The sequence below is a fragment of the Oreochromis aureus genome, linkage group 3, assembly GCF_013358895.1.
Source record: "Oreochromis aureus strain Israel breed Guangdong linkage group 3, ZZ_aureus, whole genome shotgun sequence".
In the NCBI taxonomy this organism is placed as follows: Eukaryota; Metazoa; Chordata; class Actinopteri; order Cichliformes; family Cichlidae; genus Oreochromis; species Oreochromis aureus.
The window spans coordinates 43,729,270-43,744,951 of NC_052944.1; the positions used below are offsets into that span (position 1 = coordinate 43,729,270).

General features: G+C 41.5%; 1 protein-coding gene across 1 annotated transcript; it reads left to right on the plus strand.

Annotated features, from left to right (window-relative positions):
- The first annotated feature begins 7,584 nt into the window (after positions 1-7,584).
- On the plus strand, positions 7,585-10,098 carry LOC120438162 (tripartite motif-containing protein 16-like). Its single transcript, XM_039608595.1, has one exon. It carries the CDS (start codon positions 7,691-7,693, stop codon positions 9,362-9,364), a length of 1,674 nt encoding a protein of 557 aa, XP_039464529.1. The 5' UTR covers positions 7,585-7,690; the 3' UTR covers positions 9,365-10,098.
- The last annotated feature ends 5,584 nt before the right edge of the window (positions 10,099-15,682 follow it).

The following is a 15,682-nucleotide window of genomic DNA, read 5'->3' on the forward strand; positions in this document are numbered from 1 at the left end:
TCTAGCCTTCGTCGTGCTGCTCAGGTTGCCTAGCAACCATGATGCTAACCGCGAGAAACGTTACATACAGCAGGGTTTGACAGAAATGAAGGAGAAAAAATATTTTGTTGGTCATTCATTTTTGTCATGACATCACTTTGATTAGTTGAGTATCTGAGGCTGAGACCACGGGACTGTAAAACATGATAGTTGGGCTTCATTTCTGTACTGAACAGTCATTTAAGATTAGTTAGTAAATAATAATTAGCTAATGTTGTTCATCAGACTAAAATCATCTCACTGTGGTAATGTAAATATAATAACACACACACATATATACATATATGTGTGTGTGTGTGTGTGTGTGTATGTATATGTGTGTGTGTGTGTGTGTGTATATATATATGTGTATATATATATATATATATATATATATATATATATATATATATATATATATATATATATATATATATATATATATATATATATATATGAGCAGCTGGATAGCGTAGTGGTTAAACCACACGCCTTTGGAGCAGAAGATCGCAAGTTTGATTCCTGCCTGGGGCATCTGTATCCAGTAAGGGTCCTAAGGCTAGACCCCTATGCTAAGTGAGCCTACCGCAGACATGAGCGAGACAGATAAATATGAAGGCATGCCGGCTCGGACGTCGCCCGGATCAACAAGGTCGCGTCAGGTGTTGAGGAACCAGGGCACCCTGACGACAAGTGGGCTACTGGAACAAGAAGGCATCGGTGGGCAAGAGATGAAAACAGGCGTTGTTGGAATGCTACTACGCAAGTAACCCTGGCGGAAGGGGTTACATGAATAGGATGAGGGACCTATGGATTCTTCGATACCCCACATCCACAATGACGGCGAAACAACTAGTAGCTCAGTGTTCCAACATTCGAAAGAAGGGACTGCTCTCACAACTAGAGATTGACGAGGTACAACATAAATGCTACGGCAAGGAGGAGTCAGGACGCCAGGTCAGGGGGAGATATCATCACCCCCCACCGAGATTGGGTACATAGCCCCAAGTGCGATAGGAGAAGGATCGTTGAGTGCGAGAGGAACTGACCTGAAAGATAGGATCATGGCCAAGCTTGAAACCTGGATCCCCGTGGCGGTTACCAAGATTACGTGAAGTACCCTCAGAAGGTCTGCTAGATGATGTTAATGCAGCACTACGGACGATACCTACAACCACGATTACCGACAAGCTGATCTACACTACGGCAGCAGTGATCAGTGAGATGCTTGGCTACAAGTTGAACAGCCACAAGGGGCAGTACCCTCCATGGAGGAGGAGGCTAGAGGGCAAGATCAAAGTAGCACGGAGGGAGGTTAGCCAACTAACGGAGTTGCAGAAAGCGCGACAAACAAGGTGCATAAGAAATACAGCAAGCTGTCCATACCTGAGGCCTTGAAACTGCCAAGCAAAGACTCACAGCCTTGGCCAGCCGCTTGAGGAGGTACACCAGAGAGATAGAAGGCAGGAGAATAAGCCAGCTGTTCTCCACAGAACCAGCAAAGGTGTACTCTCAGTGGCAAGGGAACAATAAGAGAACAGCACCACCAAGGCTGGAGACGGAGCAATACTGGAAGAGCATATGGGAGAAGGACGCAACCCATAACGGCAATGCTCAGTGGCTAGTGGATCTGAGGGCAGACCATAGCGACCTCCCTGAACAGGGTCCAGTAACCATCACAGTGGCAGATATCCAAGAAAGGGTCTCCAGTATGAAGAGTTGGACAGCACCAGGGCCCGACATGGTTCACGCCTACTGGCTGAAGAAGCTGACTGCACTCCACGAGTGTCTGGCAGCACAAATGAACCAGCTGGTAGACAGAACAGTCAGCCGAGACTGCAAGACCAGACTGACCAACCTGTGCACAGCCTGGATTGATTACAAGAAGGCCTATGACTCAATGCCCCACAGCTGGATACTGGAATGCCTAGAATTGTACAAGATCAACAGGACCCTAAGAGCCTTCATCAGGAACTCAATGGGGATGTGGCGCACAACACTAGAGGCCAACTCCAAGCCCATAGCACAAGTCACCATCAAGTGCGGGATCTACCAAGGAGATGCTCTGTCCCCACTGCTGTTCTGCATAGGCCTGAACCCCCTCAGTGAGATCATTAACAAGACTGGCTACGGATACCGACTACGGAACGGAGCGGTTGTCAGCTACCTCCTGTACATGGATGACATCAAGCTGTATGCCAAGAGTGAACGAGACATCGATTCACTGATACACACTACCAGGATATACAGCAATGACATTGGAATGTCATTCAGACTGGAGAAGTGTAGTCGGATGGTAACAAAGAGAGGGAAGGTAGTCAGAACTGAGGGGATTGAACTACCAGAAGGCAACACTGCAGACATAGAGGACAGTTACAAGTACCTGGGGATCCCGCAAGCGAATGGGAACCATGAAGAGGCTGCTAGGAAAGCTGCAACCACCAAGTACCTGCAGAGGGTCAGGCAAGTCCTGAGGAGTCAGCTGAACGGTAAGAACAAGATCTGGGCCATCAACACCTACGCCCTGCCCGTGATCAGGTACCCTGCTGGGGTAATAGGCTGGCCAAAGGAGGAGATAGAAGCCACTGACATCAAGACAAGAAAGCTCCTGACCATGCATGGAGGGTTTCACCCCGAGGCTGTACGCTAAGCGGAAGGAAGGGGGCCGGGGACTGGTGAGTGTCAGCACCACAGTCCAGGATGAGACAAGAAACATCCACGAATACATCACGAAGATGGCCCCAACTGACAGCGTGCTCAGTGAATACCTCAGGCAGCAGAAACCCAAGAAAGAGGAGGAAGGCGAGGAATCATCATGGAAGGACAGACCCCTGCACGGTATGTACCACCGGCAGATAGAGGAGGTGGCTGATATCCAGAAATCCTACCAGTGGCTGGACAAAGCTGGACTGAAAGACAGCACAGAGGCACTAATCATGGCAGCACAAGAACAAGCTCTGAGTACAAGATCCATAGAGGCTGGGGTCTATCACACCAGGCAAGACCCCAGGTGCAGACTGTGTAAAGATGCCCCAGAGACAATCCAGCACATAACAGCAGGGTGCAAGATGCTAGCAGGCAAGGCATACATGGAACGCCATAACCAAGTGGCCGGCATAGTGTACAGAAACATCTGTGCCGAGTATAACCTGGAAGTCCCGAGGTCAAAATGGGAGATGCCCCCAAGGGTGGTGGAGAATGACCGAGCTAAGATCCTGTGGGACTTCCAGATGCAGACGGACAAAATGGTGGTGGTTAACCAACCGGACATAGTGGTGGTAGACAAACAGAAGAAGACGGCCGTAGTGATCGATGTAGCGGTTCGAATGACAGCAATATCAGGAAGAAGGAACACGAGAAGCTGGAGAAATACCAAGGGCTCAGAGAAGAGCTCGAGAGGATGTGGAGGGTGAAGGTAACGGTGGTCCCCGTGGTAATCGGAGCACTAGGTGTGGTGACTCCCAAGCTAGGCGAGTGGCTCCAGCAGATCCCGGGAACAACATCGGAGATCTCTGTCCAGAAGAGCGCAGTCCTGGGAACAGCTAAGATACTGCAAGAGGACCCTCAAGCTCCCAGGCCTCTGGTAGAGGACCCGAGCTTGAAGGATAGACCGCCCGCAGGGGCGTGCTGGGTATGGTGTTTTTTTTTTTTTTGTTATATATATATATATATATATATATATTTAGAAGTAGAGGCTTCAAAATAAAGTAAACGCTGAAAGTACAAACATCACTAATGTCACATAACTTTGCCGACATGTGGCCAACAGTCATGTTTTAATGTTCTTCATTATTAAACATTCGCATATAAAAACGTGACATGATATTCGGTACTTACTTTTGCCAGTTCACTCTTCGGCCGCTCCCGTCTGCTGTATTTTGCGGCAAAATTATCCACACCCACTGCTGCGCTATGAATTGTGGGATATATGGGACCACAAAGCGTGCACCGGACCACGCTTGATATTTGGGGAAATCGACGGCGCATTTGGAGTATGCATTTGAAGTACACTTTGAATTGGGACAGCCGTCGTCGCGTGGCGGTGACATAATCGCACCTAAAATGCGTACTTCAAGCGTGCAGACCCTGAATTGGGACACAGCCAATGTGGCGTTGGCAGATTTATCTCAGTGACATTGGTAACTGGATCAGGTAATTAAGTAAAATTTTAAACTCCTTCAGTTCTACATGACTTTCTTTTCAGATGAATAATAATCTGCTTGGAAAATGTGTGTGAAATTAATTTTAGTGGTTATTAGTGATTTTAATTACTTGTTTAAGATGTGTTTGTGTCTCTGCAGCAGGGAGGGATTTTCCTGAATCTGAGAGAAAACTTGAGACATCAAACACAGAGAGTGGAGGAAGGATTGGCCTCTACTGTGGACTGACAGCAGCTCTGCTGCAGATGGTCGATATCACTTTAAATAGAACACGTGTTTGAGTAGAGCGATAAAAAACACAATCACAATACCAAATGAAATATAGCCAACCCAAATCCACTCAGTTGTGTGGATGTGCAGAAAAAATTAACAGTAATTAGAGAAAGAGTAGAGGGTCTTCTCCATGCACCTTGAAACTAAGTGAAGTTGTGGTAGAAGTTTCCATTCTGATTTGTTTCTGTTGCTGTATTTCCATTCATAAAGCTATTGGTTTATTATTACTTATATTGCAGCAAAATTTCTGTCTGCCAGTTTTTGACTCCTCTGATGAAGCTGCAGTGTTTGTTCTGCTTTGATCCACAGTGATCTGCTTCTTTATTGTCTGATCTCATAAAAACAGTCAGACTGCAGCTGTGAGTTCAGACATTCAGGATTCATTTACAGCTTTAATTTTTACACACTATGGATTAGTCTTGTTATTGTTAATCTGAAACTCTGCTGCATTTACTGATTTTAATCCTGTGTTGAATAACACAGGATTAAAATCAGTAAATGCAGCAGCGTCTGATGGTGATTGTTATCCTGTAAATGTGAATCAGCCTGACATGAAATCAGTGAGTTGTTAACACTGGTGTTGTTTTATTGCACTTTTTTCTATATTGAAATCTTCACCTGGCTGCAGGTTTACAGCTGTGTGTGTTTCTGCACCATCAGGCTCTTTAAAATGACCCAAAGACCTCTGACTGGTTCCAGTAACCTGATAGATTTGGATCTGTTTGTTTTTGGTTTATGTTTATTTCTACTTTTGTGTTTCTGATTGAGTCCAAACTAAACTCCAACATTCACTCATGTTTTTAATAATGTGCAACTATGAATAAATTCAAATGTTTCCTGTTTGCTCTGCATTTTTTTAAATAAACATTTTAGTTTTTTCATTTGTCTTTCCACCTTCAGCCTCTTTGTTCTTTCTTTCCAGCTGAGATGGATTCAAGGTGGTAATGAGACAATCGGTTCATGAGCTGCCAGGACGTCAAATATCAGTGGACCGCTGTGCAGTTTATTTATTGTGTTTGACTTTATCGCCTCGATGTGGACATTTATGGAATCAGTCAAGTAGAGAAGTTGAATAATTGTTAAATTAATGGCAGCTTTAATAATGGACAGCAGGGGTGATTGCCAGTCAGCTGCCAGTCATACATGCAGTGCCTTATAATTAACATCAATGCAATATGTAAATGTAAACTACCCTTTTCACATTTGCAAACGTCATTTCAACTGGATAAACAGACAATGTTACCTTCCAAAGCAACTTAAATAGTCAGTTGACCTATTGTAGTGTCTAAGAATATTGGAGCCTTCAGTTATCAAACCTGAGGCTCAGTCATTAAAGATGTTAAAGAACTATTTGTGACAAAGCAGATAAGATGAGAAACATTATTTCACTCTGTTAATCACACAGAGGCAGTCCATCAAATCCTCCAAAGGATTTTATTCAGCACAGATGCTGGAAAATCACCCTCCACTCCATCAACCTGTACATGAAGCAACTGGTAACAGAGTAGTTTTATATTAAAGTTTCTAATTCATACAAACCCTCCTTTAATATGCAGACTGAGCACAGAGTCATGAGTTGAGAAGAGATTTGCAGTCAGTCACATCAATGTAGTGTCACCATCCTCTTCAGCCATCTTTATAGTGAATCCTGTAAAATGCTGCCATTCATATCAGTGCGCTTTGTTTACAATGTCCACTGGCAAGCCCATTTTATATGAGCTCTTTAAATGACTGTAACTCCGTCATTGTGTATGTTAGAGATATAATATGAACGGTTTTGAAAAGAAGAAAAGCTGCACTTTACGGAGATATTTGGTGTATTATGGTAACACAAACTGTTCACAAGCTACTGCTGTCTGAAAAAAGAAAAGTCAATTCTGCTTAGATAATACCATGGGTGATTTGCACTACCGTAGCACCTCGACCAGTTGGGCAAGAGAGACATTTCAGACGGTTACTGAAAGATGAGAAGATGTGCTTTACGAAACTTTACCGTGCATCATTAGAAAGCACGAGTAACGATGGTCCAATCACAAGTAACAATTGATGACGCACGGAACAGAGACGCAGGTGTGGAGAAGTGCCAATGTCTCCCAAAAAGGCCTGGAGATTTAAAAACCTGAGTGGCCTCGGCTCAAACTTTCTTATACATATTTATTATAATTCATATTTAACGTTGATGTCGTGTTACATTTTGTTCCTGTTGAAAATCAGTTTCTACTTAACTAAAAATCTGAAAATACAGAGTCCATTTTTTTCCACTTTAAACTGTTGTTCCATTGTAATAACAATACAATAATGTAAAATGACTGCCAGATATTGAAAGCTGAGGTTATTCTGAAAAAAGGGTCAAAAGCATTCACTTATAGTATGATCTGGCCCTTTTACAGCCAAAATGACCAAATAAGTCTGGGCGGCCTGTATAAAATTTATAAATAAAGTATTATACATAAAGTATACATTTGATTCTTCAATAAAGGGTTAATATTAATACATGCCTGTCTTTAGCAACATCCCTGCTCAAGATTATTGTTCTGATCAACTCGACCATAATAACAGAAAAATACTTTTAAAGAAGGATCAGAGTTTCTTTTTATTATTCTTGTCAAAGATTTATCACATTTTTGTGGAGCTGAATGTGTTTGAAAACCTTTTAATTTGTTTACTGCCTCATATACCAACTACTACACCTGCTGCACCCTCTCACCTTTGATGGTGTTTGAGGGACAGAAACAATTGAAATGAACATAAACTTAAATGCAACATAAGCATCATGTCAGTGGCTGCCTTATCTGTATGTTTAGGATCATTATCCTCCTGCATTGACGAAAACTGAAGGACTGTTTGTTCACTTCAGTGAGAACTCTGACATTTCTAAAGTTTATTTATATAGAAGAAAGTGTTAACAAGCTGAAAAGTTGATGTGAGCAGTAAATAAAAAAGGGTTAAACACACAGTATCACTCTCAAACTGCTCCTCTTCCTGGAGTGAAGCACAGCCTGATAACCCTCCCTCTTCTTCCTGCTCTTAAACACAGCACCTCCTCTCTGTCCACGTGTTTCCTCGTTCCCTCCCCTTCAGATCTGCACTTTGAAGATGGGTGTAACCAACATGTGGTGACGTGTAAGAGCTGACAGGCTCCATTTATTGCAGAAACACATGTTGTTGAGATCAGAGCTCAGACTAGTTTCCGTTATAAGGAAGAGGAACTCACACAGTCACTGACACTGAGAGGAGAAATGGCACAGAAAGGAGTTCAGCTGGACCGAGAAACCTTCTCTTGTTCCATCTGTTTGGATCTACTGAAGGATCCGGTGGCTACAACCTGTGGACACAGCTACTGCAGGAACTGTATTAAAAGTTTCTGGGATGAAGAGGACAGGAAGGGAATCCACAGCTGCCCTCAGTGCAGGAAGACTTTCACACCGAGGCCTGTCCTGGAGAAAAACGTCATGTTAGCAGCTTTAGTGGAGCAGCTGAAGAAGACTGGACTCCAAGCTGCTCCAGCTGATCACTGCTATGCTGGACCTGAAGATGTGGCCTGTGATGTCTGCACTGGGAGGAAGCTGAAAGCCATCAAGTCCTGTTTATCTTGTCCAGCCTCTTACTGTAGGAAACACCTCCAACCTCACTATGATGCAGCTCCATTAAAGAAACACAAGCTGGTGGCCCCCTCCAAGAAGCTCCAGGAGAACATCTGCTCTCGTCATGATGAGGTGATGAAGATTTTCTGTCGTACTGATCAGCAGAGTATCTGTTATCTCTGCACAGTGGATGAACATAAAGACCATGAAACAGTCCCAGCTGCAGCAGAAAGGACTGAGAAGCAGAAGGAGCTCGAGGTGAGACGACTAAACATCCAGCAGAGAATCCAGGAGCGAGAGAAAGATGTGAAGCTGCTTCAACAGGAGGTGGAGGCCATCAATGGCTCTGCTGATAAAGCAGTGGAGGACAGTGAGAAGATGTTCACTGAGCTGATCCGTCTCATCCAGAAAAGAAGCTCTGATGTGAAGCAGCAGGTCAGATCCCAGCAGGAAACTGAAGTGAGTCGAGTCAAAGAGCTTCAGGAGAAGCTGGAGCAGGAGATCGCTGAGCTGAAGAGGAAAGACGGCGAGCTGGAGCAGCTCTCACACACAGAGGATCACAACCAGTTTCTACACAACTACCCCTCACTGTCAGCACTCAGTGAGTCTACACACTCATCCAGCATCAATATTCGTCCTCTGAGCTACTTTGAGGATGTGACAGCAGCTGTGTCAGAGACCAGAGATAAACTACAGGACATTCTGAGAGAGGAATGGACAAACATCTCACTGACAGTCACTGAAGTGGATGTTTTACTGTCACCAGCAGAGCCAAAGACCAGAGCTGGATTCTTAAAATGTTCACATGAAATCACACTGGATCCAAACACAGCACACACACATCTGTTATTATCTGAGGGGAACAGAAAAGCAATATTTATGAAACAACAACAGTCTTATTCTGATCATCCAGACAGATTCACTGGATTGTTTCAGGTCCTGAGTAGAGAGAGTCTGACTGGACGTTGTTACTGGGAGGCGAAGTGGAGAGGGAGAGGAGTTGGTGTAGCAGTCGCATACAAGAATATCAGGAGAGCAGGGAATGTAAATGAATGTTTATTTGGAAACAATGACAAATCTTGGGCATTATATTGTGACACAAACAGTTATATATTTCAACACAACAATGTCCAAACTGTCCTCTCAGGTCCTCTGTCCTCCAGAGTAGGAGTGTACCTGGATCACAGAGCAGGTATTCTGTCTTTCTACAGCGTCTCTGAAACCATGACTCTCCTCCACAGAGTCCAGACCACATTCACTCAGCCGCTCTATGCTGGACTTTATATTTATGGAGATGGAGCCACTGCAGAGTTGATTAAAGTCAAATAGAGAAGACAGGTTCATGTTGATCCCTGACCATTATATGTACTTGTGTAGTTTCTAAATGAGGCTTTACATTTTAGAAGCTGAGAAGTTCAGTGGTCCATTGATGTGTGAAAATAATATTGCACTGATTCAAACTGTACTTACATTTATATACCTTACATCAATATAAATCTGAATTTGTTCTTATGGCTGATAATCATGTGAGTTTAAATGATACTACTCTTCATATTCAGCATGTTTGAAATCTTTCATCAGTCTGGTTAGTGGTTTTATTCTGTAGTTGCTGTAGTGGGTTGTCAAATGCAACAATGTATTGGAGCTGCAGTGATTCATCAGTTAGTCAATGATTAGAGAATTGATTATTTTATCGTTATTTTAGTCACATTTAAAGCTGGTTCCAGTTTCTGAAATGTGAAGATTGTTGATTTTCTTGATCATATATGACCGTAAACTTAATGTCTTTGAGGTTTGAACTTTTAAAATGTAACAAAAATTAAATACTTAATGTTTGACATTTAATATTATTTTTCATATGAAAAGTTTGATCACACTTGATCATTTATACATTTAAACACAGACATTAAATGATACAGACCTGTATATTGTGGTTTTTTGCCCTGAGCTGTGTCTGGCAGACAGAGCGTCTCCACAAATCTGATGCTTCTGATTTAGAGAAAATGATCTGAGGGAGACACCTGGAATCTGGACACAAAGGGAATAAAATCAGCAGAGTTATACACAAGTGGTGATGTTGAATGATTGGCAAATAAATGTCTTTTTTAATAATGGACAAAACTGGATGAAATCGTTCCTCCAAAGCTTCTTTGGAGCTTGGCTTCAAAGAGGAAAAACTGTTTTTTTTTTGGTTTGTTTGTTTGCCCCCCGTTCAGACATGTTTTATCCAAACTGCTTTACCCGAAGTATTTCTTCTTCTCTCATACATAAAATATAGTTCTTAATCTTAATAACATGAAAAACAATTTTGTTGTCTTGTTTTAAATGTGTTCTCTAAATGTGCCATGCTAGACCACTAAAACCAAACTCAGATTGTCCAATCTTTCAGATCCCACATTAACCGTAGGTTACACAGCAGATTGAGTGACTTGGTTTGACAGACTTCTATGCCTACTGTTTGTAAAACATAATAAGGGATAAGCTGTTTCAGACAAAGTAACATACTCTCACATATACACTATATTACCAAAGGCATTTACTCAACATTGCAAATCAAATTCAAATCAGGTGTGCTGTTCTCAGGATCTCAGTGATTTGCTACTAAAAATTCAACCCTCAACTGCTTGTGGTATTATAACAAACCTGAAGTAATTGGGAAAGACAGGAACTCAGCCAGTCAAATCAGGCCTTCTCGCCCAACATTAGTGTCTGACCTCACATATATGTGTCTGGAAGAATGTTCAAAAAGTCCCATAAACACTCCTAAACCTTGTGGAAAGCCGTCCCACAAGAGTTAGCTACAAAGGTGGACTGACATCATATTAAACCTTGAGGATTAAGAATGGGATGTCCCTCAGTTTTATATGTGTGTGAAGACAGTTGAGCAAATACTTTTGGTAATATAGAGTATGTATCAACATACGCAGTTTAAGTGCTGACTCATGTCAGGTTAGTATGACTGTAGTACTCTAACTTGCATTACTTACCAAAATTACACCTGATAATAATTACACATGTGATCAAGCACTTGTCACACACAGTTTGAGTTAGACTGATGACTCAGGTTTGATTTGGGAGAAGCTGAACTGAACGGGTGTTCAAAAGGACCTATTTTGTGAACTATAGGGTTGTTTTGATTGCATGAGGACGCTCTGTGACTACTTTCTGGAAGTCTGAGAAAAGTCACTTGGATAGAAAGAGTTCCACCTGAAAGGGTCCAAGAGGAAGCCATGATCTACAGGAAAACATAAAAAAATGTTTTTTTCCACGTGCAAAAGTTCAGGGTCAGGTGAAATTAATGGCTGATTCATTTTTGGTGAATTGAAGAATTAAATAAACTATTTAATTTGTAATTAAAGTGAAAGCAAAGTGTTTCATAGGTATTTGCACTGTTGGTAAAATGCTTATGAGAGCAGAGAAGAGACTTAGAAACTCCTTTGACTCGGCCTTTTGTGAATTGATTAGAAGTTTTCACTGTTCACTAATCAGCCAAGTCAGTCACACCACTTTAAAGTGAGATCGTCTGTTGGGTTGTGACGTTGTCTCATTCAAAATGAAATTGTGAGGTGAAAGTAGGTTTAAACACTTCCTGTGTTCATCTCAGAGGAAGTCCCACACAGTACCAAGAGCTTTGTAATCAGAAACAACTTCAAATTCAACTAACGAACCACTAAGAACATCGCGGTGATTATATGGAAGAAGGTGATGTGTTTGTACCTTTTGGTTTTTGTGTTCCTGTTTCTAGAATGAAAGTTTGCTGGTATTTGCTGATATACGCAGGGTGTTACAATATTCTGCACACAATGAAGAGATTTTAGGAGAATACAAAAAGCTGCCATTACTTAGTTTTTACTGAGTTTATTTAAACCAACTAGTGAGGACCAACGAAATTCAGTCAGTTTGTGTTGTTTGTATTGACTGAGGTTTGTGTAGCTGTTGTGACATTGATGTCTTGGAAGGAAACTACTTAGTTTTTGTGGTCTGGAGTCTATGGGGAATATTTCCTGTAGACTGTCTTCTTGGAGATGACTTAATGTGTCCTGTGACTTATTAAAATGGAACCAGTTTCAGCACCAACACAAACACAGAAATCTGAATGTCTTATTTGATCTATAAGAACTTACAATACTATTTTTTTAAACTTGCTGTGAGTCTAAAAATTCCTAAACAATGCAGGAAGCAGCTTGTATGAAGAAATTAATCCCTGAATTTTTAAACTCAGCTTCCCCACTTTTTAACAAAACCACATTACTCCATCTTCATTACACAACACTAGCCCTCTGTTAGATATGCAATCAGTTTAAAACTTTTATTGATTAGATTTGAAGCCTCACACGGTCTCCTACTTTAGCACCCTAACTCAAGGGTTCAGGTCATGAGTTTGAGGGTCTGAACTAACCTGCATAAATTCAGTCACTTTGTTTAAGTCACATCTTAAAAAATAAATTTATGGGACTGTTCTCCCCAAGTTTATTTGGAGTTTGTTTCCTATAAAGCATCCCACACCAACAATCCCACACCAGCCATCTGAACTCAAAAGTTGTTGTCTCAGTTTGGAGTAGATGTGCAATTAGTGCAAAGAAAAAAGAAATCAAAACACAGACACTTGTATGTTCAAAGTTTAAATGAGAACATTGAACCTATCCAGTCCACTGAATCCAGAGTAGTATTTGCTGTAGTATAAAGTCACAAGGTGGCGCTATTTTATCAAATAAAACGGGAAACACTAAAGTCTGTTAACTCTCAGACTCTTCTGCTGACTGTCAGTCAGTAAATACAAAAAAAGCATCTTGGAGTGAGAGCTGACAATGTTAATACTATAAACATGTTGTGTATATCACAGTGTAAGTTTTAAACATCATAAGTAAGCAGGTTATTATAATATACAAAAAGCAATATTATAAATGAGTTCACTTCAAGTTCACAGCCATCATTCAGTAGTTGCTTAAATTAAATTAATTTTCTTATTCTGTTTTTATGCAGACTTTGCCATCAGTCTATATAATAAACAGCTCAGAGCTCCAAATTATACAAGAACAACTAAAGAGCGTTATCCATTTGAACTTGTTATTATTACCATTATCACCTCGGTGTCTTTTGAACCAGTGAGTCGGGTCCTTCCCGCAGGACAACTCAAATATGTTTGGTGGGAGTAGTCTCTTGTTTCCTGCAGGAGTCTCAACCACTTCACATGCTTTTTCACCTCCTTCCTGATGTAACTGGTGCGTCTCCTCCAGCCCCATGCTGTGCAGCCAATTGGTTTTGTTTGCGTCATTATTTCCTGCATCTACACCTGTGATGAATATTCAAGAGTTTGGAGAGCTGTGCTATGCAAATTAACCCCATGCAAAATGGAGGTGAGTGCAGTCGCCTCCATTTATTTTATCTTTTTGAAATGTTTTTACATTTCACATTCACTGGCCATTTTATTATAACTCAGAGTTCCTAGTTTCTGTATTAACATTCCTCAAAGATTTTGATCCATATTGACATGACAGTGTCACACATTTCTGCATATTTGTCAGGTGCACATCCATGATGGGAGTCTCTATTCCACCACATCTGAAAGCTGCTCAGTGAATAAATGGTAATAGTAAATGGCCTGTATTTTTATAGCGCTTTATTTAGTCCCTAAGGGCCCCAAAGTGCTTTACACTACATTCAGTCATCCACCCATTCACACACTGGTGTGTGAGAATGGCAAACTACATTGTAGCCACAGCTGCCATGGGGCGCACTGACAGAGGCGAGGCTGCCGGAGACTGGCGCCACCAGGCCCTCTGACCACCACCAGTAGGTAACGGGTGAAGTGTCTTGCCCAAGGACACAACAACCGAGACTGTCCAAGCCGGTGCTTGAACAGGCAACCTTCCGATTATAAGACAAACTGCCAACTCTTCAGCCACAATCGCCCCAAATAAACAACGGAGAGAAAACTGAAACTATATCAGGTGCTTCCTGGCTTGTTTTGATTGCTTCATTTAACTCAGTCACTACTTGTTGAAAATCGGTTATTTAAATTCAGGCTTTCCTACACTGAAACATCAGTAACTGCTCATGGCAACTGCCAGCAAACCAGTAAGCCCGTTCCTAATTATATCATTAACCTGGATCACACTCTCTGACTCATCATCTAAACAGATTTATTTGTTGATTGTGTTAAATTTCACTGTCAATAAGGAATTTTATAATTATATCTAATTAAAATGAATAATTCACAAAAATCATTGAAATAAATATTTGAAATTATGTTGTTTTCTCCCAGGAAAAAAGTTTCACTTTTATTTTGAAATGTGCAAGTATTTTTACATAAACTGTTATGACTATACTCATTTAATAAACCAGTTATGCAGTGTGTCCATCAGATCCTCCAACACTGGCTCAGTAAGAGCACAAGGGATAAATTATTTTAAGAGTTATTGGTGACTTTCTGCCATGTAGATGCAGTAATTTGTCTTGATCTGAATTATGAGAAGGGGCTCTGCTTGCTTTAAACAACTCTGGAGGAAGAAAGAAGTTGTGGGTGCATCAGGAGCCACATAGACTGTGCCATTTATTTTGTTTTGCTGTTGCTGAGGAACAGTGATGGGAATAACGGCGCTACTAATGCTGCTACTTTTTTGAGTAGCGAGTAATCTAATGAATTACTATTTTCATCGTTACAACACCATTAGCATTACTAACAAGAAAATGCGGTGCGGCTGTGTTACTATTTTTTCAACACACACACGGTTGAAGCAGTCTTCTGCTTACTGGGAGGTAGGAGGGCAAAACAATCACACAAGTGCTGCTGATTGGCTGAGTAAGAATAAGGTAGTAAACCAATCAGAGGTAGACTTGGGCAGATGTTCACATACAAACAGATAGCACAGTAACAGAAGTCATGGAGAGCCCGGATAATTTGAAGGTAGTAGCATTTTTTAAGTGGAGGTACAGACGTTATTTTCCACTCAAAGAGATAAAAGGCAAGAATCTGTATGTAAAATGTAACCTATGCTCTTGAACAAAGTGCCTTTCCACATCAGTTACAAGCAATTCAAATCTTACGAAGCACCTCTCAACATCACATGCTTCAACAAAACTGGTCGCCAACATTGACGTGTAGCAGGAGCAGCTCAAACCCAGGTGAGGCTCACATGAGCTCAGCGAGCGATGGAGATGGAGCGATGCAATCCAAGCAGTCTAAGCTTGATTTCTCTTCTCCACAAACATCTGTGACTGTGACACAGACTGAATTAAACAAATTGATAGCCAGGTATGTCGTTGAGAACATGCTGCCTTTATCAACAGTCGAGTCGGATTCCTTCAAGTCTCTTATTGCCAAGATACCAGCAAGAGGAGGGGTCGGCCCGCCATGCAGAAAGACTTCTTCCAAATACATTGACACCGAGTATGCTAAAATGAATGTCGAGCTCAAAAAGACATTTAATGAGTTAGAATATGTCTCTACTACAGCAGACATCTGGACTGCATATAATAAAAGCTATCTTGGTGTAACAGTACATTGGATAAATCCACACAGCATGCAGAGAGAGAAAGCAGCACTGGCATGTAGAAGATTTAAGGGTCACCATACGCATGATAATATTGCTGTTGAGTTGGACAACATTCACTCACACTATGGCATATCCCACAAAATAGCATCAA

Coding starts and splice junctions, on each gene's coding strand:
- LOC120438162 (XM_039608595.1), top strand. CDS start 7,691: ATGGCACAGAAAGGAGTTCAGCTGGACCGAGAAACCTTCTCTTGTTCC.